We start from the raw sequence: 23,357 nt of genomic DNA on the forward strand, positions 1-23,357 counted from the left end.
TATGAATGAAGAGTCCATCAGAACCAGGTTGCAGAGGGAAAAGGCAGTGAGTGGGTGCTGATGTTACATCAGACTCCAGGGAGCCCATGCTGACTGCTCCACTGGCCTCATCATGGGGTCCACCTCAGGCCCCTGATCTAAGTGTCATTCCTGTCCCTATGCCCTGTTTATTTGACCACACTTGTTTTTATGTGACCCAAGAGAGGATGAGGTTGGCTCTTCTCTTACTTTCGTTGGTGGCATTCATTCCTTTGTTATCTTGGGCTTTTGGGTTTGATCTTTGTTTGGCACAAAATCCAATGGATATACACCAGTCCTGCTTCCCTGTTCCTTGTCTACAATGCAAAAAGCATTCCAGACCATACTTTGCAAAATTTGGCATGTTCCATGACAATCTACTCACTTTCTGTATGTGATTTATCCTTGAAGACCCAATGTTCTCCATTAAAACCTATGATCCAAAGGAGCAGGGCCTCACCTGGTTTGTTCACATCTTTTTGTCCACAAAGGTGTGCGTTTGTATAGAAACAAGTTTTAAGAAAATGAGAATTCATTAAATAGAAAGAATGGTAGGGAACATAAAATCATGTTATATATGGTAGATTCCAATTACTGTCTCCAACAAAAGTAAACAATAATTGTATACTAACATCTTACAGAAAAGATACACAATACCAACCTTCACATCAACATGGGTCACTAATTCAGGATGAAATGCTTAAAGCTTGGAAATAGAGGCACTTGGGTGGTTCAGTCGGTTAAGCGTCTGTCATGTTATGGCTCAGGTTATGATCTCAGGGTCCTGGGATGGAGCCCTGCTTCTGGCTCCCTGTTCAGCAGGGAGTCTGCTTTTCCCTGTCCCTCTAACACTCCCCCTGCTTGTGCTCTCTCTCTGTGTCAAATAAATAAATAAAATATTTTTAAAAAATTAAAGCTTGGAAATAAAATAATTGGAAAACATTCTATTAAAACATAGGACAGGCACCAGTAGCTAAAATTATAATTATGTTGTGTGTAACCTAAACGGACTCAATCATGCTTATGAGAAGGATGCAGGGGATACTTAGTGGAATACGAAAGAACATGTTTCGCATAAAGACAGGAGGTGATAGTTATTTTAAAAAACTGATCTAATTCCATAATATAAAATGGTAGAAATAAAGAGAATTAGATGTGCAATAAGATGACAATATGTGTAAAAAGCAATTCTTACTACTAAGGATGCAGAAGAGTTTCAGTGTTTTAAACCAATGAGGGGAACGTGATGTGACCAACTGACAGACTTGACCACACAAAATATGTAGGCTCTCACTTGATCCCATAAATATATCTCTACACAATACAGCATTAAGTGCCAAAGAGAAAGCTTGGTGAAGAAATTATCATTCTTTTCTTGAAAGAATGGGATCCAAACACAATAAAACCACACAGGTCCCAGTACATAAAAGGAATGAACCATAGAGAGACTATGGACTCTGGGAAACAAACTGAGGGCTTCAGGGGGGGTGGGGAATGGGATAGGCTGGTGATGGGCAGTAAGGAGGGCACGTATTGCATGGTGCACTGGGTGTTATACGCAACTAATGAATCATGGAACTTTACATCAGAAACCAGGGATGTACTTTATGGTGACTAACATAATATAATAAAAAAATATTATTATAAAAAAAAAGGAATGGACTTGCAAATACAATTTGCATATTGAAGACAATGGCTAACAAAGTAAACATATATTCAGCCTCCTTGGTAATAAAATAGTTGTAAAATGATACTCCTTGGCATATCCCTTCATGCATATTAGGTAAATTTTTTTTCCAGTGAATATCAATGGGAATGACAATACTGTGAAATGCATGACTTAAAAACCGCCATCACAAGGTAGTATTTACCTCCATGGGTCTGGATCCTACTAAGAAATACAGAACAAGCTAAATATACACCATGTGAAAAATTTTTAAATAATGCTTTCCCTCCACTGCTCACACCTCCAAGCCTAATACTCTGTTTTCCTACTCCCCTTAGCTGCTAACTCCTTGAATATGTTTCAGTTTCACTGGAACCACTTTATTCCCCTCATTCCTTCCTCTGTCTCATCCAGCTGGACTTCCATTCAGACCATGTATCATCAGCAATGGTTCCTGTATTGCCATGTCCAACAAACACTTGTTTTTAGAATATTTTAAGTAAATTATTTTTAAACTTAGTAGCCAACCCAGTCAACAAATATGTAATCTCTTGGCTCTAGGATAGGCTGTTTGGGCTCTGAGGTTCCACTTTCTCTGATCCTTTCCTGAAATACCTGCTGAGTTCTGAAACCCTCCTGGGTGGGGTCTATAAGATGAAAGTCTCTGTATGGAGGTCCGAATTCCTCTCTGGACAGTCGATGATGAAGACCAAAGCTCTGTTCCCAGGCAGGACAGGAGGAAAGAGGGAAGCATGAGTTCCCCAGCCAGACTTAGGAGCTCAAAAGGAACAACCATGCCCTTTCCTGCACAAGGATGCACCATGATAAGGGATTGCAGCGGAGGAGATATTTACAGCTCCCTGTGTCTGCTCATTAGGCACTGTTTCTATTGTTATTCCCACCTATGAGCAGATTACTTTCCCCATGGGTCTGGACAGAAAGGAAGTTCTTTCCTGCCAATTCTCTGTTCCCAGGAGACCAGATTAGAAGTCAGGTGAATCCAGTTATTATTACTTCTTCTCCATGATCTTGCCTGCCTTCCATAGCTCTAACCTCCATGCATTATATCCCAATTTTGAGTTAACGTTTTCTCCAAATCTAAGACTGAGGAACTTGCTTAACCAGATCTCATGGACCTCCAAAGTACTATCTTATGGTAGAGAAGATCTCCTGGTACCTCTAGGAAATTGTTAGTCCCCTCTTCAACATGAGAGACAGGTAGGTTACTTTCCCATAAACATGTTGGTACTGTGCCCTTGGCTTTGTGATACTTTTGACTAATCAATCAGGTGATTCATGCTGATAATACAAATTCAGAGCTGCCATTTAGTGCTCCATTTTCAAACATTTGTTGATTATAAGATCCTATATGGATTGTTTTATTTCATTTTTGCAAGTGTGCACTCTGTAAGGTCTGTGCTATAATGAACCTTAATCTACACTTATAAAAGTGGGGCTCAGAAGTCTGGAGTGAGCTATCCTGAGTTATGAGCTGAGGGAGGGATGAATTTGACTGGCATTCCACCAAGATATTTCCAGTTTTCATGCTCTAGGTCTCCACCAGGGACAATTTTGCCTCCAGATGACACTTGAAATTATGGAGAAATCACTAGCTGTCATAACTAGGGACGATTTTGCCTCCAGACAACACTTGACAATTACAGAGAAATCTCTAGCTGTCATAAGTAGGGGTGTGCTACTGGTACCTAGTGGGTTGAGGCCAGGAATGCTGCCCTATATCCTAGAATGCACAGGATGATCCCCAACACAAAGAAGTATCTAGCACAAAATCGAAGGTGGAGAGTTTGAAAAACACTATTCTAGGCCAGAACGTCTCCAACATTAATGTGTGTTTGAATCGTTGGGGATCCTGTTCGAATTCAGATCTGATTTGGCAGGATGTGGGTAAGGTTCAGAGATCTTATAATTGTAACTTTCTCAGTTGATACTGATGCCATCAGTCCTGGTCTATGGACAAGTCTTTGAGTATTAAGATTGCGGTTCAGTGTTCGAGTCAGGGGTAGTTGTTTCTAGACCTTCTCAACCAAGAATCCTCATGCTCCCCTCAGGTCTGACCTTAGGAAGTAACATAATGGACTCAGTAGGCAAGCTTGTGCATGCTTAAGTTTATGGCTGCTTCTTGAGTATTTCCCTACTGAGCTGTGCTGCGTCAGGGGAGGGATGATGCCAGATGGAAGAGATGCATAGGACAAGGTAAGGGGAAAGGGTGAGGAGCTTCCATGCCTTCTCCAGGTATGCCACTCTACCTGTCTCCATGTGTTCACCAAACTAAAATCTCTCTGAACCATCCTTTTGGGTTTCATGGAAGTTTCATGATATAGACACGATTGGTTGAATTATTGGCCATTGCTGATTAGACTCCACCTCCAGCCCCTCTCCCATCCAAGAGGTCTACAAATAGACTTCCTGAAACTAAAGTTTTGGTTCTGTAATTACAAGGTTGGTACTCCTGGTAGCAGCCCCTCCCCAGAGATACTCTCCCAAAGTCACTTCATTAACCTAGAAAAGGCATCTTTTTGGCTCTCATCACTTTGGAAATTTGAAGTTTTAGAATCTCTGTGCCAGAAACGGGGATGAAGACCAAATGTGTATTTTTTCACTATAAATCACAATATCTTATTTATACCTGTAGTATTGGAAGAAGCCTTGATTGGAATTCTGTCACAATGCTTCCTGGTCTCAAACTCTGGCACAGGGGTTCTCAACCAGACATGATTTGCCCATGGCAATATTTGCCCATTTCTGAGGGATGCTGCTGAACATTTATAATCCTTGAGCAGCACCCAACAGAAATATTTATCCAGCCCCAAATATCAACAGTGAGATGGTGAGAAATACGATTCTAGACCAGCATTTCTCTACCTTCAATGTGAATACAAATCACAAAAGATTGTATTTAAAATGCAAATTCTGATTCATCAGGTCTCCTAGGGGCCCAGGGACTCTGCATTTCTAACAAGCTCCCAGGTGGTGGTAATGCTGCAGGTCCTGGTCTAAGGGGCACAGTTTGAGAGCAAGGCTGTGCTCCTGTGTTAGAGTCACATGTAAGTAGTTTTTGGTCGTCTCCACCAGGAATCTCCTGTGTTTGTAATTTTGGAAGAAAAAGTTTCCACATAACTCTATAGGTGTTGATAAATTCTCTGTTCAAGTCTTTTATATAAGGGCTCTTGAGTGACATCAAATAATTTATATTTGAAGAAGACTTTGTAGTAGGCAGAACAAGGGCTTCCAAAAGATGTCCACATCCTGATCCAAAGAACTTTTGAACATCTTTGTTTACAAAGCAAGGAGAAATGCAGCTAGTAGACGGAATAAGGCTGCTAATCACTGATCTTGCTATAAGAAATTTAGCCTGGATTATCCAAATGGGACCAGTGTAATCACAATGGTGCTCTAAACGTGGAAGAGGGAGGACTAAGAATTGGAATCTAAGAGACATTTTCAGATTCTGTGCTGAGGGCTTGAAGATGAAAGAAGGGCCAGGAGATTAAAAAGGCAGGTAGCCACTGAAAGGTGAAATAGGAAAGAGAGTTAATTATCCTCTAGTGTGTTCAGAAGGATTGCAGCCCTGCAGACCTCTTAATTGTAGCCCAAAGAGACCCATTTCAGGCTTCTTACCTTCTAGAAACTCAGGATAAATCTTTGTTTTATTTTTATTTTATTTTTATTTTTTATTTTTTAATAATATTTTTTATTATATTATGTTAGTCACCGTACAGTACAGTTTTTGATGTAATGTTCCATGATTCATTAGTTGCATATAACACCCAGTGCACCATGCAATACGTGCCCTCCTTACTACCCATCACCAGTCTATCCCATCCCCCCCAAAGCCCTCAGTCTGTTTCCCAGAGTCCACGTTTTAAGCCACTCATGTGGTCATTTGTTACAGCAGGAATAGGAATGAAATACAGACATTTGTTCAAAAAATATTGTTTGTAGGAATGGAGTTTGAGCCTTTCAGTTCATTCAGTGAACTTTCCTTAGGTTAAGGCATTTGGTATTGAAATCCCTCCTTAACTGAAAGGAGATAATTAATTTTAGTTTGGAGATATTCTGCCCCGTTAGCTGGACAGTGATTTCCCGCTGCATAAATGTAAATGTGGTTTTGACTCTGAGGCTCTCGAAGATTTGAAATAAAATACAATTCCTTATTAAAATTAAGAAAATCTTTGTGTCAAAATTCTACATTCTTTCTCTTTTATGTTGATTCAAATGTTTCTTCTTGTCATTTGTATCCCTTCCAACGTTCAGGTTTTCTTTCAACACAACAGATGGGATTTAAATACGTCTCTGTGTGTCTACATAAATGTGTGTGAATGTGTTTATTTGAGAGCAAGTGTATACAAATGTACACACACGTAAACGTACTCACACTCCTAATCTTGAACGTTTCCTTTGGACTCAACAATGTGCTTCTCCATGTTTATTTCTGATGACTGTAAGAAAGACAGACTTCATTAGGGTTCCTTCCAGGTAACCAAGAGAGGCCAGAAGGACATGCCTCTTTGCACAAAAGATGTGACCTGAGCACTTGACTGGGCAGGACCTCAACCTCCTTAATGAGTCATCCTCTGACCTTGAGGATATATATGGATGATATACGATGAATGATATTGATATTGTTCAATCATTGCCTATTTCATGGCTATGACAAAATTTAGAAAAGGAGATATTTCATTTAGAGCAAAGAGTCCTATTTGCATATAGCAGAAAGAGGTAGATGATTGAATAAACACACCATAAACATGCCATCCAATTCTTCACTCCAAAGGGGAAAACCCAACCCTTCTCCATGGACATTAAAGTCCTAATTCAGTGAGTATATGGACAGCATAAAATGAAATATTTTGCTCAGGGGTGCCTGGATGGCACAGCGGTTAAGCGTCTGCCTTCGGCTCAGGGCGTGATCCTGGCGTTGTGGGATCGAGCCCCACATCAGGCTCCTCCGCTGTGAGCCTGCTTCTTCCTCTCCCACTCCCCCTGCTTGTGTTCCCTCTCTCACTGGCTGTCTCTATCTCTGTCAAATAAATAAATAAAACCTTAAAAAAAAATATTTTGCTCAGTAATACAAAGTATTACTTTCAATTTTTCTTCATCATATTAAGATCTTTCCTGGTTCAAAGGCCATATGAAGTTAATGTATTGATTCTAAAAAATGTATCCGTGTAGACTCCACTTGGGGACCTGTACTGGTAATCATTTTGTCATTTAGTGTGGTAGGTACAGTGGACACAGCTTCACAGGGGAACATGATCATAATAAGGAGAGTGGAACTCAGTGACTACCTATAGGATAAATCTTAAGTTAGTCTACATTGTCAGGATGAGCAGTGAAGGCAGTGAGGTATGAAGTATTGATGAACTTTTGTAAGTGAATAAATGGGGGCTCATAATTTCCTTTATTGTTATATTATATAAATGGCCTTGATTACCAAAAGTAGTTTTTCTATGTAAATAATAAGACTCATGACTATCCTTTGAGTAAAATGAGAAAAATTACTTGGAATGATATGTGTTGTTTGAGTAGAAAGTATTCTTAAGAAATCCATGGTATCCATGACATACATAGGAATTTCCAAATATATTTGATTAATGCTAGGGAAAACTTTGAAAAGGTAGGAAATGGACAAAGGGAAAAACTGTCTGCATATCAGACAGAGCAGAAGCTCAAGAAAGTGAGTAACTTAAATGCATGGAGAAATTGAATTCAAGCAAATGGAAATTCTAGGAAATAAATAGAAGGAGCTGTTCTTGGCTCTGAGGCTGTGAACCCTTCAAACATGGAGAATTCTTCAGCACCAGGACGATGGCTTTTACATCTCTGGAACCCCAGTGATTCTTTTTGGAGCCCTCTTTAGGTCTCTGTTCCTCAGGCTGTAGATGAAGGGGTTCAGCATGGGGGTGACCACCGTGTACATCACTGAGGCTTCTGCGCTTGTGTGGGAGCTCTGGGTAGCAGCAGAGCTAAGGTACACTCCTAGGCCTGTACAATAAAATAAGGAGACAACAGAGAGGTGAGATGCACAGGTGCAAAGTGCTTTATACTTCCCCTGAGCTCTGAAGATCTCACATGTGGAGGAAACTATCCTAGAGTAAGAGTAAGGACCCCAGCCAGGGGAGCATCACCCAGCATCATAGTTACAAAATACATCACCATGTCATTAAGAATGGTGCCAGAGCGAGATGCCCACTACCTGATTGAGTTCCCAGAAAAAATGGGGGATTTCCATGCCTGTACAGAAGGACAGCTGCAACTCCATTAAGCTCTGTAACAAAGAATTGAGAACACTGATGAACCAGGACACCAGAACCAGCAGTCCACAGAGCCGGGGGTTCATGATGATTGTGTAGTTCAGGGGGTGAGAGATGGCCATGAAGCAGTCATAGGCCACTGTGGACAGGATAAAGTCATCTAACTCTGCACACAGTAGGAAAAAATACATCTGGCTGAGCCTGCAGAGTTAATAACCTTTCTTTGAGCCCTGTTGTTTCACAGCTTCTTCAGGATGGTGGTGGAGGTGAAACAGATGTCTACAAAGTACAGGTCGGTGAGGAGGAAGTACATTGTCATCTGGAGGTGGGAATAGAGCTGCTGGCCAGGGGTATGAGCAGATTCCCAAACACCGTGTTCATGTACATGGAGAGGAAGAGCCCAACTATGAGGGGCTGCAGTTGTGGGTCCTCTGAAAATTGCTGAAGAAGAAACACTGAAATTCATATATTGTTGGGCAGTACCATGTGTTGGAGATGACCAGTAGTAAAGAAAAAAATGTGATAAATTTTCAAGCAAATGGACTATTTATTTATTAATTTTTTCTTTATTCATGTTTAAAGTTTTTTATTTAAAAACCAGTTAGTTAACCTACAGTGTGATAATAGTTTCTGGTCGACAATACAGTGATTCAGCACACCCATACAGCATCCAGTGCTCATCAGGACAAGTGCCCTCCTTCATCCCATTGCCTGCTTCCTCCATCCACTCACCCACCTCCCTTCTGGCAAACATTAGTTTGTTCTGTGTAATTAAGAATCTGTTTCTTGGTTTGTCTCTCTCTCTCTCTCTCTTTTTACCCAATAGGTTCTTTTGTTTTGTTTCTTAATTTGCACATATGTGTGACATCATATGGTATTTGTCTTTCTCTAATCAACTTACTTCGCATAGCACAGTATTCTCTAGCTCCATCTACGTCATTATAAAAAACAAGAGTTCATTCTTTTTGATGGCTGAATAATATTCCATTGTATATACATACCAATTATTTATCCATTCATCAGTGTATAGACACTTGGGTAGTTTTCACAGTTTGGGTATTGTAGATAATGCTGTTATAAACTTTGGAGTGCATGTGTCCCTCTGAATTGGTATTTTTGTATTCTCTGGGTAAATACATAGTAGTGTAATTGCTGGATTGTAGGGTTATTCTATTTTTAACTGTTTGAGGAACCTCCATACTGGTTTCCAGAGCACCTGCACCAGTTTTCATTCCCACCAACAGGGAAAGAGGGTTCTTCTTTTTCCACATCCTCGCCAACATCTGTTGTTTCTTGCCTTGTTGATTTTACCTACTCTGACAGGTGTGAGGTGATATCTCATTTTAGTTTTGATTTGTAGCAAATGGGGATTATTAACAGAGTGACACACTGCAATTTATATTTTGCAATCAAGAACGAGCTATATATTTTTTGTGTAGATCTGATCCCATTTAAGGGATGTTACCTGACATCCCTGATTAGGAATTCCTGTGCACTCCTTAATACCCATCACCAGCCTATCCCATTCCCCCACCCTCCTCCCCTATACGGAGGGCATGTATTGCATGGTGCACTGGGTGTTATATGCAAGTAATGAATCATGGAATTTTACATCAAAAACTAGGGATGTACTGTATGGTGATTAAGATAATATAATAAAAAATATTATTAAAAAAAGGAATTCCTGTGCATTCAGCTTTTTCCCTAAGAGGGCATGTATTATAGTTTCAGTGAGAAATGCTTTCCTGCATTTGAGGAATAATGTTGAGCACAAAATCTTCAAGACAAAGAGCATAGGGTGCTAAGTTAGAAAGCTCATCCTTTGGGTAAACACCTAGCAGTGCAATTGCTGGATCATAGGGTAGCTCTATTTTTAACTATTTGAGGAACCGCCATACTGTTTTCCAGAGTGCCTGCACCAGTTTGCATTCCCACCAACACTCCGCAAGGGTTACCCTTTCTCCACATCCATGCCAACACCTGTTTCCTGTGTTAATTTTAGCCATTTTGACTGCCATGAGGTGGTATCTCACTGTAGTTTTGATGTGTATCTCCCTGAGGATGAGCGATGTTGAGCTTCTTTTCATGTATCTGTTGTCCATCTGTATGTCTTCTTTGGAAAAGGGTCTGTTCATGTCTTTTGTCCATTTCTTAACTGGATTATTTGTTTTTTGGTGGTGAGTTTGGTAAGTGCTTTGTCGCTTTGGATACTAACCCTTTATCAAATATGTCATTTGCAAATATCTTTTCCCATTCCATAGGGTGCACTATTAGGTATTTACCCAAAGGATACAAAAATACTAATTCAAAGGGATACATGTACCCTAAACATTATAGCAGCAATGTCTACAATAGCCAAAGTACGCAGAAGGCCCAAATGTGCATTGAGTGATGAATGGATAAAGGAGTTTGGTATATATACATACACACACAGGAATAATCCTCAGGCACCAAAAGGAATTATTCTTGCCAATTGCGATGATGTGGATGGTGCTAGAGTGTATTATGCTAAGTGATATAAGTCAGAGAAAGATGAATACCATATGATTTCACTCATGTGTGGAATTTAAGAAAGAAAACAAAGAACATAGTGGGAGAAAAACAAGAGAGGCAAATCAGGAGACAGACTCTATTCTATAGAGAAATAAATTGAGGGTTATTGGAGGGAGGTGGATGGGGGATGGGTAAAAAAATTGATGGGGATGAAGGAGGGCAGTTGTGGTGATGAGCACTAGTGTTCTATGGAAGTGTCAAATCATTAAATTCTACCCCTGAAACTAATATTGCTCTGTATGTTTACTAACTTAAATTTAAATAAAAACTTGGAGAGAAAAGAGAAAGGTCTATAGGATCCAAGGATAGAGAAGGAAGATACATTAAAAAAAATAAATATCATATACCATGTCAGATTAGCGACAGGTGCCATGAAGGAAAAAAAAAAAGTCGGTATAAAAAGGAGTGGGTGGGGAGGGTGCTAAGTAATAGTAGTTCAGTGAAAGCTGCAAAGAAGGTGACATTTTAACACAGGCTTCCAGAAAGACTGAGCAGGAGGCAGGAGGATATCTGGGGGAGGGCTGTGCCCTGCAGGGAAAGCAGAGCAACGGCCCCGCAGAAGACACTTACTACAGATCTGCAGATCTCAATATGCAGTCAGTGTGGTGAGGGAATGAGTAAGAGGGAGAGAGGAGAGGTGGTGGCAGAGAATGTTGAGGCCCGAGGGGGCCTTCCTGCCACTGATGGGACTTCAAGACACAGAGAGTCCTTCCTTCACATGGTGTTCTTTGCATCTTATTAATTGTGTTCCAAGGTATTCTGTGAATAGAGATGGATTCCTTCCCTATTTCCATCTGTTGGTGAACATTCTGTATCTAAGGGTCACATATTATTGCATGAACTCCAGTACCATTGCGTGAGGACTGCTCATGCCCCACAACACACACACACATACACACACACACACACACACACACACACACACACACACACGGTGCACTATGAACCCCTGGCACTGCATTACTACCATGTTTTTCTCACCTGCAGCCACAATAGTGTTGAAAGAAATGGTACTAGGCAAGCAGTCAACATCAGATTACCTTTACCCTGAAGTGTCTGTAAATAGTACTTAAATTCTAGTTAGTAAGCCTCCCAAGGACATGGAAACAGAGGGCTCCATTTTAATATGATCATCTTGCATTTTTAAAAACTTAGAAAAAATAGGTCCAAAAACACAGAGTAGAAAAAAATGGACACAGGGGTTAAAAGATACCTAATAAGCTCAGCTTTTCGCTGAGAACAGATGAGCAGAAATCTTCCCTGGTTCCAGCAGCATTCCAGCCCCAGTTCACATCCCCTGATGCCCATGATAATTAACAAAGAAGGAAAATACCAGTGTATGTAAACAAGAAAGCAGTGGCATCTTTATGATGTCAAGCCATTTTACTGATTGAATATCCCTCTGGAAAAAAATGTGCAAAGGGAATAAATTGCAATTCACAACAGAAAATATACAATGTATGACAACAGAAAGGGATTTTAAAAGATAAAATAATAAAATACTTTTTCGAATGATTTTAAATGCAATGTTTTTGGAATCAGAAAACCAAGTTTTCAATGTCAGATCTACCACATATAAACTGTTTGAACTTGGGAGAGAGAAGCAATCCATTCCAAATGTGACTATCCTCACTCAGATAGTGGGGATAGCAGCACCCATCCTCCTGGGGTGGCAGACAGCGGTCGTCAGGATAAGTAAACACTTACAATACAGTTCCTTCCTGTGAGTAAATGAGTGATTATCACTGAAGAGATTTGGCTGGGTTTTTTCTTCTATCTCAGAAATGTCTCAGTGGTTTCCATGCCTCTTGGTAATGAAGTATTACAAAGTAAAGGTAGTTAGCATACCCCTCTTTGCATATTAAACACAGTTTTTTATATAAATACTCAGTGTGAGAGAAGGTTCTGAGAAATGTATGTCTCAGGAACTGCTCTTGCAAGGGAACAGCTACCTGTGTGTCTGTGGCTTTCCATAAACACAGCATACTCGAAAACAGCACATATTAAAAAGCTCACCACACATGCCTCCAAGCCAAATACTCTGTTTTCCTGCTCCCTTTTGCTGCAAACTCCTTGGATATGTTCTAATTTCACTGAAATCACTTTATGTCCCTCATTTGTTCCCCGTCTCATCCAACTGGACTTCCATTCACACCACGTATCATCAACAATAATGCCTGTATTGCTGAGGCCAACGGACACTTCTCTTTTGAACACATTACATAAATTAATTATAAATGAGTCTATCTAGTCTCAGGTGACCTCAGGAAATATTCTTGGTGTCCATTCTCTCTGATCCTTCCATGAAATACCTGCTGAGCTCTCAGACTCACCTGGGTGGGGTCTATAAGATGAAGGTCTCTGTGTGGAGGTGCTGATTCCTCCCTGGATGGTTGATGATGGAGACCGAAGCTCTGTTTGCAGACAGGACAGCAGGAAGCAGTGAAGCATGGGTCCCCCAGCCAGACATAGGAACCCAACAATAGAAACCATGTCCTGGCCAGTCCAAGGATTCACATGCTGACGTTCTACAGCAGAGGAGATATTTACAGCTCCCTGTGTCTGCTCACTAGATGCTGTTTCTATTGTTACTCCCACCTCGGAGCACTTCATTCCCTGTGGGCCACTGGTCTGGACAGAAAGGAAACTTTTCCTGCTGAGACACTGCTCCTGGGAGACCAGAGTAGAAGTTAGGTGAATCCAGTTTTATATTCCTCATTCTCATGAACTTGCCTGCCTTCCAGAGGTCTAACCTCCTTGCACTGTCCCTTATTTTTTTTTAAGATTTTATTTATTTATTTATTTGACAGAGAGAGAGAGAGCCAGAGAGAGAGGGAACACAGGCAGAGCAGCAGGTAGAGGAAGAAGTAGGCTTCTAGCAGTGCATGGAGCCCGATGCGGGGCTCGATCCCAGGACTCCGGGATCATGCCCTGAGCCGAAGGCAGACACTCAATGACTGCGCCACCCAGGCGCCCCATGCACTGTCCCTTAACCTTGAGATGATATTGAATTGTTTTAGTTGAGGGTTTACTTTACCATTTATGGCTTTGGGGTGATGTTAATAAATAAGCCATGTGATCCTTTTTGTGTGTGGTTTTGAATGAATATTTGAAGTACTCACCCTGGAGTCTGAAATAAATTTCTGTTTGATTCTTCAAAGTGAGGGTCCCTGGGTTAATATCAAATACACCTTTTAAAAATATTTTTAGACACAGAATAATGTCCCCAAAATATTTCCTCATATTAACCTATGGAATCTTTGCATATGTCATGTGTCATGACAAGGGAGAACTAAAGTTATAAATGGTATTAACATTACTGGTCAGCTGACCCTAGGTTAAAGTTATTCTGATCATCCAGGTGGGCTCAATAGAACACAAGCGTCCTCCAACTGTGGAAGAAGGAGGCAGAAGACTTGGAGTCAGAGAGATTTTGAGATGCTATGTTGCTGACTTTGAAGATAAAGGGAGGGGACATGAGCCAGGGAGTACAGGTGGCTCTAAAGCTGGAATAGGCAAGAAAAATGTATTCACCCCCAGACCTCCAGAATGAACTCTTTTCTGTAGACACTGATTTTAGCCCAGGGAGACGTATTTCAGTCTTCTGACTTCCAGAACTATCAGAAAATAAATTGATTTGTTTTACAGAAGCCTGGTCATATGTTACAACCACAATAAAAATCTGAATAAGACATTTATCCGATAGCACTTTGCTCAAGGCAAATGAAATTCAGCCTTGGATCTTATTCATTTATATTCTCTTGAATAAAGATATTTGGTGTTAAATCTGAAGTCACTTTGGAGTTGTTCAACCCCAAAAGCTGTACAGAAAATCTCCCATACCATGTGCCATACTGACCGTGCAGGCACGAAGGTAGAAATATTGAATCATTAAGGCCGCTTGTTCTATCTTAAAGTTTGGGCCCAAATTTTTACATAATTTTACTTTTTAACAAATCTTTTTTTAATAATAATATTTTTTATTATATTATGTTAGTCACCGTACAGTACCTCCCTGGTTTTTGATGTAAGGTTCGATGATTTATTAGTTCTGTAGAACACCCAGTGCACCATGCAATACGTGCCCTCCTTACTACCCATCACCAGTCTATCCCATTCCCCACCCCCTCTCCTCTGAAGCCCTCAGTTTGTTTCCCAGACACAAGTCTTAATCCAAATGTTTATTCTTTTCATTCTTATGTTTTCACACTTTCTCTCAAATTTACTTGTGACATGAAAGTTCACCTAATAATGAGTCTGTGTGTGCATATGAGCGCCCATGTTTACTTGAAGGAAAAATGCCTACAAACACACACACACACACACACACACACACACACACACTCATCATTTCCCTCACCATTGAACATTTTCAGAGGAATGTACAAAATATGACCACACATTTATTATTCCCCACAATATTCCTCTTAAATTAGTTTTATCATCCCATGTTATCTTTAGAAATAAGAACTAGGGCACAGGGACAATAAATTTTAATAAGTTACAGAACAAAGTATTTAAAGCTTATTGTGCACTTTCTCCAATTACTTACAAACTGAATCATTCAGAATGTGCTCCTAAATTTTGTATGACTCCTTTAATGCATCGAACAGTATACTTTATTTAAAAAATATTTTTTAGGAGTTATAGAATAATATTTTTTCATTTTTTATTTTTTCCTTCTTTTCTTATTATGCTGTTAGTCACTGTACAGCATATCATTAGTTTTTGATGTAGTGTTCCATGATTCATTGTTTCTGTATAACACCCAGTGCTCCATGCAATACGTGCCCTCCTTAATACCCATCACTGGGCTACCCAGAGCAATGTATACTTTCAACACCATCCCGATCAGAATACCAATGGCTTTTTTCAAAGGTCTGGAACAAACAATCCTAAAATTCATGTCGAACCAGATAAGACCCCGAATCACCAAGGAAATGTAAAAAAGAGAAACAAAGCTGGGGGCATCACGTTGCCTGATTTCAAGCTGTACTACAAAGCTGTGATCATCAAGACAGCATGGTACTGGCACAAAAACAGACACATAGACCAATGGAACAGAATAGAGACTTTTGAAATGGACCCTCAACTCTATGGTCAACTAATCTTCGACAAAGCAGGAAAAAAACATTCAAAGGAAAAAAGTCTCTTCAATAAATGGTGCTAGAAAAATTGGACTGTTATATACAGAAGAATGAAACTTGACCATTCTCTCACACCACACACAAGGATAAACTCTAAATTGATGAAAGACCTCCATGTGATACAGGAATGCAACAAAATTCTAGAGGAGAACATAGGCAGTAACCTCTTCGACATGGGCCACAGAAACCTCTTTCATGACATGTCTCCAAAGGCAAGGGAAACAAAAGCAAACATGAACTTTGGGGACTTCATCAAGATAAAACGCTTCTGCACAGCAAAGGAAACAGTCAGCAAAACAAAGAGGCAACCCTCGGAATGGGAGAAGATATTTGCAAATGACAGTACAGATAAAAAGCTTGTATCCAGGGGCGCCTGGGTGGCTCAGTCGTTAAGCGTCTGCTTTTGGCTCAGGGCATGATCCCGGTGTTCTGGAATTGAGCCCCACATCAGGCTCCTCTGCTGGAAGTCGGCTTCTTCCTCTCCCACTCCCCCTGCTTGTGTTCCCTCTCTTGCTGGCTCTCTCTCTCTGTCAGTTAAATAAATACAATCTTTAAAAAAAAAGCTAGTATTCAAGATCTTTATTTTTAAGATTTTATTTATTTATTTGACAGAGATAGAGACTGCCAGTGAGAGAGGGAACACAAGCAGGTGGAGTGGGAGAGGAAGAAGCAGGCTCATAGCAGAGGAGCCTGATGTGGGGCTAGATCCCAGAACACCGGGATCACGCCCTGAGCTGAAGGCAGATGCTTATCCGCTGTGCCACCCAGGCGCCCCTGGTATCCAAGATCTATAAAGAACTTCTCAAACTCAATACCCAAGAAACAAATAATCAAATAAATAAATGGGCAGAAGATATCTGATCTTCTTTACTCTGGTGTTTATTCTGATAATTGAAGGTAGTGCTCATGATTACTGTATTCTTCAAGTTTATGTCATGTAACTACTAAAAGTGAGTCCACTGAGACCTCTCTGAGCTAACAGAAAGAGTGGGAAGGTCATGCATGTGTGCATAAAACTTGTGACTCTGAATCAGATCGTGGACTGGAATCCAAGCTTCCTGGTAAGTCATCCTGTGGTTATGAGGATCATATATAATGTGTGATACTGATATTGTTCTTTCACTGCCCCTTTAGAAGTTATAGCAAAATTTCACATAGTAGGAGATATTTCATTTAGAGAAGGAAACATATTTGTATGTAGCACTGGAAATTTGCAACAAGAAACCAAAAGAAAATTTAATAAAACCCCAATCACGCCACCACTCTTTCATATTAATAAACACTCCTTACCAATGAACCCTGATATTCCATAATTCAATAGGTAGAAGAAATGCCTAAGATGGAAATATTTTCCATGTAAATAAATGTATGCTTTAATATTTTTCTTCATCATCCTTAAAGCCAATTTTGACTCTAAGGCCATATTATGTCAACCTATTTTTTTCTGTAGTTATCTCTCTGTGTAGATTCCACTTGGACACATGTATTTTATTTTCATTTTTTTTTACCAGTGACTATGGGAGGCATGGTGGACACAAGCTGTGTAATAACAGGATCCTAATGTGTAGAAAAGTCCCCATGAGCAGCTGGAACCACCAGTACATCAAAGTCTGCATTCTTGGAAGAGCAGTGAAGGTAGTGAGATACAAAGGAATGATGCTCACAAGAGGGAAGGACTGTGGTCTCAGATTTTTCTCTGTTATAAACATACATAAATAGCTGTGGTGGCCAAAAGTAGATTTTCCATAGGAGTAGTATTCAGTTAAAGGAAAGAAAAATACTCATTATGATATATTCTATTTTAGAAGAAATTATCCTTAGCACATCCATCTAGTCCTTTGAAATAAGCAAAAATTTCCAAATATTTCACATCTGAGGTTAGGAATAACATTGAGAGAGTAGGAAAATGACAAAGGGAAAATCTGTTGTGTGTCAGAGATATCACAAAGCTTAATAACAAGAATTACATACATTGTACAGAGAGGTAAAAAGCAAAAGGTAGAAGTTCTAGGAAATAAATTAGGGAAGCAAGTACTACTTCCACAATCTGCATAAAGAAATCACAACTTCTGTCTAAGGCCTCAGGCCTTGCAACCATGGGCACTTCCTCAGCCCAGGACCATTGACCCTTTCAGAGCTTCCATCCCAGAGAATCTCATCAGAGCCTCCTTTATGTCTCTGTTCCTCAGGCTGTAGATGAAGGGGTTCAGCATGGGGGTGACCACCGTGTACATCACCGAGGCCACCGCACTTGCGTGGGAGCTCTGGGTAACAGCAGAGCTAAGGTACACTCCTAGGCTTGTACAATAAAATAAGGAGACAACAGTGAGGTGAGATGCACGGGTGGAAAATGCTTTATACTTTCCCTGAGTTGACGAGATCCCACGAATGGAGGAAACTATCTTAAAATAAGAGGAAAGGATTCCAGCCAGGGGAGCACCCCCCAGCATCACAGCTGCAAAGTGCATCACTGTGTTATAGAGAAAGTTGTCAGAGCAGGCAAGTTGCATCATCTGATTGAGTTCACAGAAGAAGTGGGGACTTTCTACCTTTCTACAGAAGGACAATTGCAAGACCATTAAGCTTTCCAACAAGGAATGCAAGAAACTCAGGATCCAGGACACCAGAACCAATAGGCCACAGAACCAGGGTTTCATGAGGACCATGTAGTGCAGGGGGTGACAGATGGCCACAAAGCAGTCATAGGCCATCACAGTCAGGAGGAAGATGTCTAATCCTGCAAAGAGTATGAAGAAATACATCTGGCTAAGGCAGACTTCATAAGTGATCATTTTGCTCTGAGTCTGGATGTTCCACAGCATTTTGGGGATGGTGGTGGAGGTGAAACAGATGTCTACAAAGGACAGGTTGGCCAGGAAGAAGTACATGGGGGTGTGGAGGTGGGAGTCAGAGCTGACAGCCAGGATGATGAGCAGATTTCCAAACACAGTGATCAGGTACATGGAGAGGAAAAGCCCAAATAGAAGGGGCTGCAGTTCTGGGTCCTCTGAAAATCCCAGAAGAAGAAACTGTGAAATTCCTGTATTGTTTCCTGGGTCCATGTGGTGGCGGTGACTAGCAATACATGTGAAAAATAACAACAAATTTTCACACAAAAAGTCATTGCTCACATTGGGAAATATAAAATTTATATAGTCCAGTCAAATACAAATTTTAATATTTTATGAATGGATTGGCACCCCTCTGAGGGGATCCCTATTTCCTCTCTGATTAGGAATTTTCATTGCAACATCAGATGTTCCCCCAAAAGGTCAGTTATTGTACAGTTTGAATAAGAAATTATTTAGTGCACTTTAGGAATATATAGAGTGTTGACGATGTTCAGAAATTCCTAGTCATAAAGTAAAGGGTGTTGAAAAGCAAAAGTCTCTACAGTTCAATGATGCTGATAGGGAAGGAGCAGATATAAAGATTAAATAAACATGTGATGGGGACAGATACTATGAACAAAACAGAAAAAGGTTAGAGAGAGTGTTCATGGGTTTTAAGTTGGGTCTTCAGTCAAGGTTAGCTAAGAATGTGACATTTTAACAGAGACCTTAAGGAAAAGAGGATGGAAGATGGGAGGTCTTCCTGGCAGAGGGAATGGCTGGTGCACAGGTCCTGAGGATCAGCTTCGGTCAATAAATCAAGGCTCAGAAGGAAGACAGTGTGTTGAGGAGAATGGTCAAGAAGGAGAGTGATGAGAGGTGGTGACAGTGAATTTTGTAGAACTATGTGGCCTCATAGCTGCTTAAAGTTCAAGACACAGGGAGTTCCTGGCTCACACTATGTACTTCTTCCACTTTATGATGTTGTTGCATTAGCGTCCTGTCAGTTGAACATGCCTTCCTAGTATCATCTGTTGGTTGAGTTTGTCCTGTGTATTATAAGGATATACAAGTATATAGAAGGACTCATAATAGAGAAGCCCACATATCCCTGCTCTGAGGACTGCTCTCCACCATCAAGGAGCCCGCGTGCATGCGCACGTATACACACACACACCCACTGCACATACACACAACACAGCACACCATATTCTCCTGGTGTGAGTTACTTCTATGTCCTTCTCACTGCCTGCCCCAACACATTGGTTAGGATATGAATGCAAACACATAATATTACCTTTCCCATAATGAATGTAAAAATAGTAACCAGAAATTCCTATTTGTAGCTTCCCAGGGACAAATCATCTTCAGTCTCCATTTTGGAATGGCTACATTCTGACCTGTATATAAAGAAACATAAAAAATTGTGTTCAACAGAGAGAAAGAGGGAGGGAAGAAAAAAAGGAGAAACAAGATGGACATAAAGAGTAAAATGGTTTATTAAGATCAGTTGTTCTAAGAGAATGTGAGGAAGGAAAGCTTCCTTGGTGCTTAAATAAATCCAATCATGGATTTATCCCATTTATACACTGCAAAGAAATAAAAGAACAAAAATAAATTGTCCAAAAGACAAAGTTGTGACATCTTTATGATGTGAAACACCATAGAGATTGAACATCATAAGAGAAAAACGAGTAAAAAGAATAAAGTTGGTGTTTTTTAGCAGATAGCTGATAACAGAAGACCTGTTTTTCCTCTGCCTATTTCCTTTTTTTATAATAATAATTTTGTATTATGTTAGTCACCATAAAGTACATCCTTAGTTTTTGATGTAGTGTTCCATGATTCATTATTTGCATATAACACCCAGTGCTCCATGCAATATGTGCCCTCCTTAATACCATTCCCCCAACCCCCTCCCCTCTGAAGCCCTCAGTTTGTTTCCAAGAGTCCATAGTCTCTTGATTCATTTCCCTTCTGTTTACTCCCCCTTCATTCTTCCCTTCCTTCTCCTACCAATCTTCCTGCTATTTCTTATGTTCCATAAATGAGTGAAACCATATGATAATTGTCTTTCTCTGCTTGACTTATTTCATATTTATTTCACCATCTGGTTTTTATTTGGTCCAATATAGGATGAGGTCAGCCCCTTTATCACTTTGTTTATGTGACATCTTTCTGTGTTTATTTGTCGTTCTTATCCTTTGGGTTTTCGTCACTTTCTTGACAAGTCTGATGAGTACAACTACTCACAGTTTTGTTCCTTGTCCAACATGCAAAGACCTCCCTAGACTCTGTAAAATCCTACACACCCCATGGAAATCCATCCTCTTACTCTGAATACTCTTCATGTGACATATCTGAGGACATTATCTTGGACTCACATTATCTTACTGCACTCTTGTCTGTCACTCTGACAAAGGAGCAAGGACTTTACCTGCTCTGTTCAACTTTTTCTTAATGGGTTTGGGTGTATATGCACTTACATTGAAACAAATTCAAGAAAATGAGACATTATGAAACACAGAGAATGACAGAGGAAATAAAACCAGGTTAAAAAGTGCAGTTTCATTTGCAAATATATTCTCCCATTCTGTGGGCTGCCTCTTAGTTTTTTTGACTGTTTCCTTGGCTGCGAAGAAGCTTTTTATCTGGATGAAGTCCCACAAGTTCATTTGTTTCTCTTGCCTTTGGAGATGTGTCATGAAAAAGATTGCTGTGGCCGATGTCATAGAGGTTGCTGCCTATGTTCTCCTGTAGGATTTTGATGGATTCCTGTCTCACATCAAGGTCTTTCATTCACTTAGAGTTTATCTTTGTGTATGGTGTGAGAGAGTGGTCAAGTTTCATTCTTTTGCATGTAGCTGAATCATAAAATGGGCAGAAGATATGAACACACACTTTTCCAATGAATACATGCAAATGGCTAACAGAAACATGAAAAAAATGTTCAAAATCATTAGCCATCAGGGAAATTCAAATCAAAACCACACTAAGATAAGTGAAATAAGTCAAGCAGAGAAAGACAATTATCATATGATTTCTCTCATCTATGGAACATAAGAACTAGGAAGATCGGTAGGGGAAGAAAGGGATAAAGAAAGAAAGGGAGGGTAATCAGAAGGGGGAATGAAGTATGAGAGATTATGGACTATGAGAAACAAACTGAGGGCTTCAGAGGGGAGGGGGGTGGGGGAATGGGATAGACTCGTGATGGGTAGTAAGGAGGGCATGTATAGCATGGTGCACTGGGTGTTATACACAACTAATGAATCATCGAACTTTACATCAGAAACCAGGGATGTACTGTATGGTGACTAACATAATATAATAAAAATATTATTATGAAAACAAAACAAAAGAGCAGTTTCAGTACAACTGTATTCAACAACATTGAAGGGAGTTTAGAGAACTAACTGAAACATGAACCGCAGGAGCAGTAATCCCACAAAAATCAACATAGACAAATAATAAAATTCCCCAAGACCTTGAGATAAAAAATATCATGTGTAAAGTTCTTAGAACTTTCTGGACATACTGTATGGTGACTAATATAACAAAATAAAAATTATAAAAAAAGAAATTTCTGGACATAGCTGACACTCTTTTAGTATGTGTTGAATGAATCAGGAATTCAGTCTCATTATATATGGGCATTTAATACATGACAAAGCTGCATTTCAATTTAGTTGGCAAAGATTGGATTACTGAATGGAAGCTGGCACAAATAGCTTTCTACATGGAAGAAATTTCAGTGATTCCATATCTCACACATCTCACAAAAAATCAAAAGGTATAAACTTCAATTTAGGAATAACCGTTCAATTTTAGTTATACATCTGGAAAATTACATATAAAAACCACAGGAGGGCAAACCACTATGGTTAAGGCAAAAAACTCAGAATTAAGAAGATAGATATATTTAGTAAAATTTAAAACTATATTATGACCAAAAATATCTAACTAAAAGTCAGTAGAGAAGCTGTGATTTACAATAATTTTTCGAAATGCTGATAATTACAGATAATAGGCATATCATATGTGGACACATAATAATAGCAATAGACAAATGAACTTGTAGATCAAATCTAGGAATCTTCACTCGAGCTCACTAATAGTTTAAATATTCAACAAGAAATCTCTTTCACACCCATCACCCTGAGAAAACACTCAAAGGGCTGTCACATTGATTGGGCTGGAATTTTTGAACAATTAGCAAAGAGGTACTTTCTAATTTTGCTGACAGAATTGTGAAGTGTTATATGTCTCAGGGAGGATCTGAAGACAGTTACAAATATTGAAAATACAGATGTTCTTTGGGGCACCTGGCTGGCTCAGTCTATATAGCGTGGTATTCTTGAGCTTGGCATTGTAAACTTATGTCCCATGTTGGGTGTAGAGATTACTTTAAAATATTTTTAAAAATACAGATATTCTTTAACCTAGGTTTTCTCAGCCTCTGCACTATGGATATTTGGAGCCAGAGAGTTCTCTGTGGTGGTGTGTGTACTGTGCATTATAGGGTGTTTAGAGTGTCCCTGGCCTCCAGCACCCCTCTTCAGTGTGACAGCCCAAAATGTCGTCAAACATTACTCAATGTCTGCTGGGGGACAAAATCATCTTTTTTTTGAGAAACATTGTATTAAGTGTTTAAAAATATTTGGTACATGCACCCCAAAGTTCATTGCAGCAATGTCCACAATAGCCAAACTGTGGAAGGAGCTGGGATGCCCTTCAACAGATGAATGGATAAAGAAGATGTGGTTCATACATACAATGTAAAATTATTCAGCCATCAGAAAGGATGAATACCCAACATTTGCACTGACATGGATGAAACTGGAGGGGATTATGCTAAGTGAAATAA

The 23,357-nt window shown here is 39.8% G+C and overlaps 1 protein-coding gene and 1 pseudogene across 1 annotated transcript; both read right to left on the reverse strand.

Moving 5' to 3' along the window:
- Positions 1-7,520: 7,520 nt before the first annotated feature.
- LOC123796679 (olfactory receptor 1571-like) lies at positions 7,521-13,125 on the reverse strand (annotated as a pseudogene).
- A 4,642-nt stretch (positions 13,126-17,767) lies between these two features.
- LOC123796691 (olfactory receptor-like protein OLF4) lies at positions 17,768-18,547 on the reverse strand. The gene has a single exon (XM_087867720.1). It carries the CDS (start codon positions 18,545-18,547, stop codon positions 17,768-17,770), a length of 780 nt encoding a protein of 259 aa, XP_087723846.1.
- Positions 18,548-23,357: the final 4,810 nt, after the last annotated feature.

The sequence above is a fragment of the Ursus americanus genome, chromosome 14 (genome assembly GCF_024610735.1).
Source record: "Ursus americanus isolate L20-20 chromosome 14, mUrsAme1.1.p, whole genome shotgun sequence".
NCBI classification, from domain to species: Eukaryota; Metazoa; Chordata; class Mammalia; order Carnivora; family Ursidae; genus Ursus; species Ursus americanus.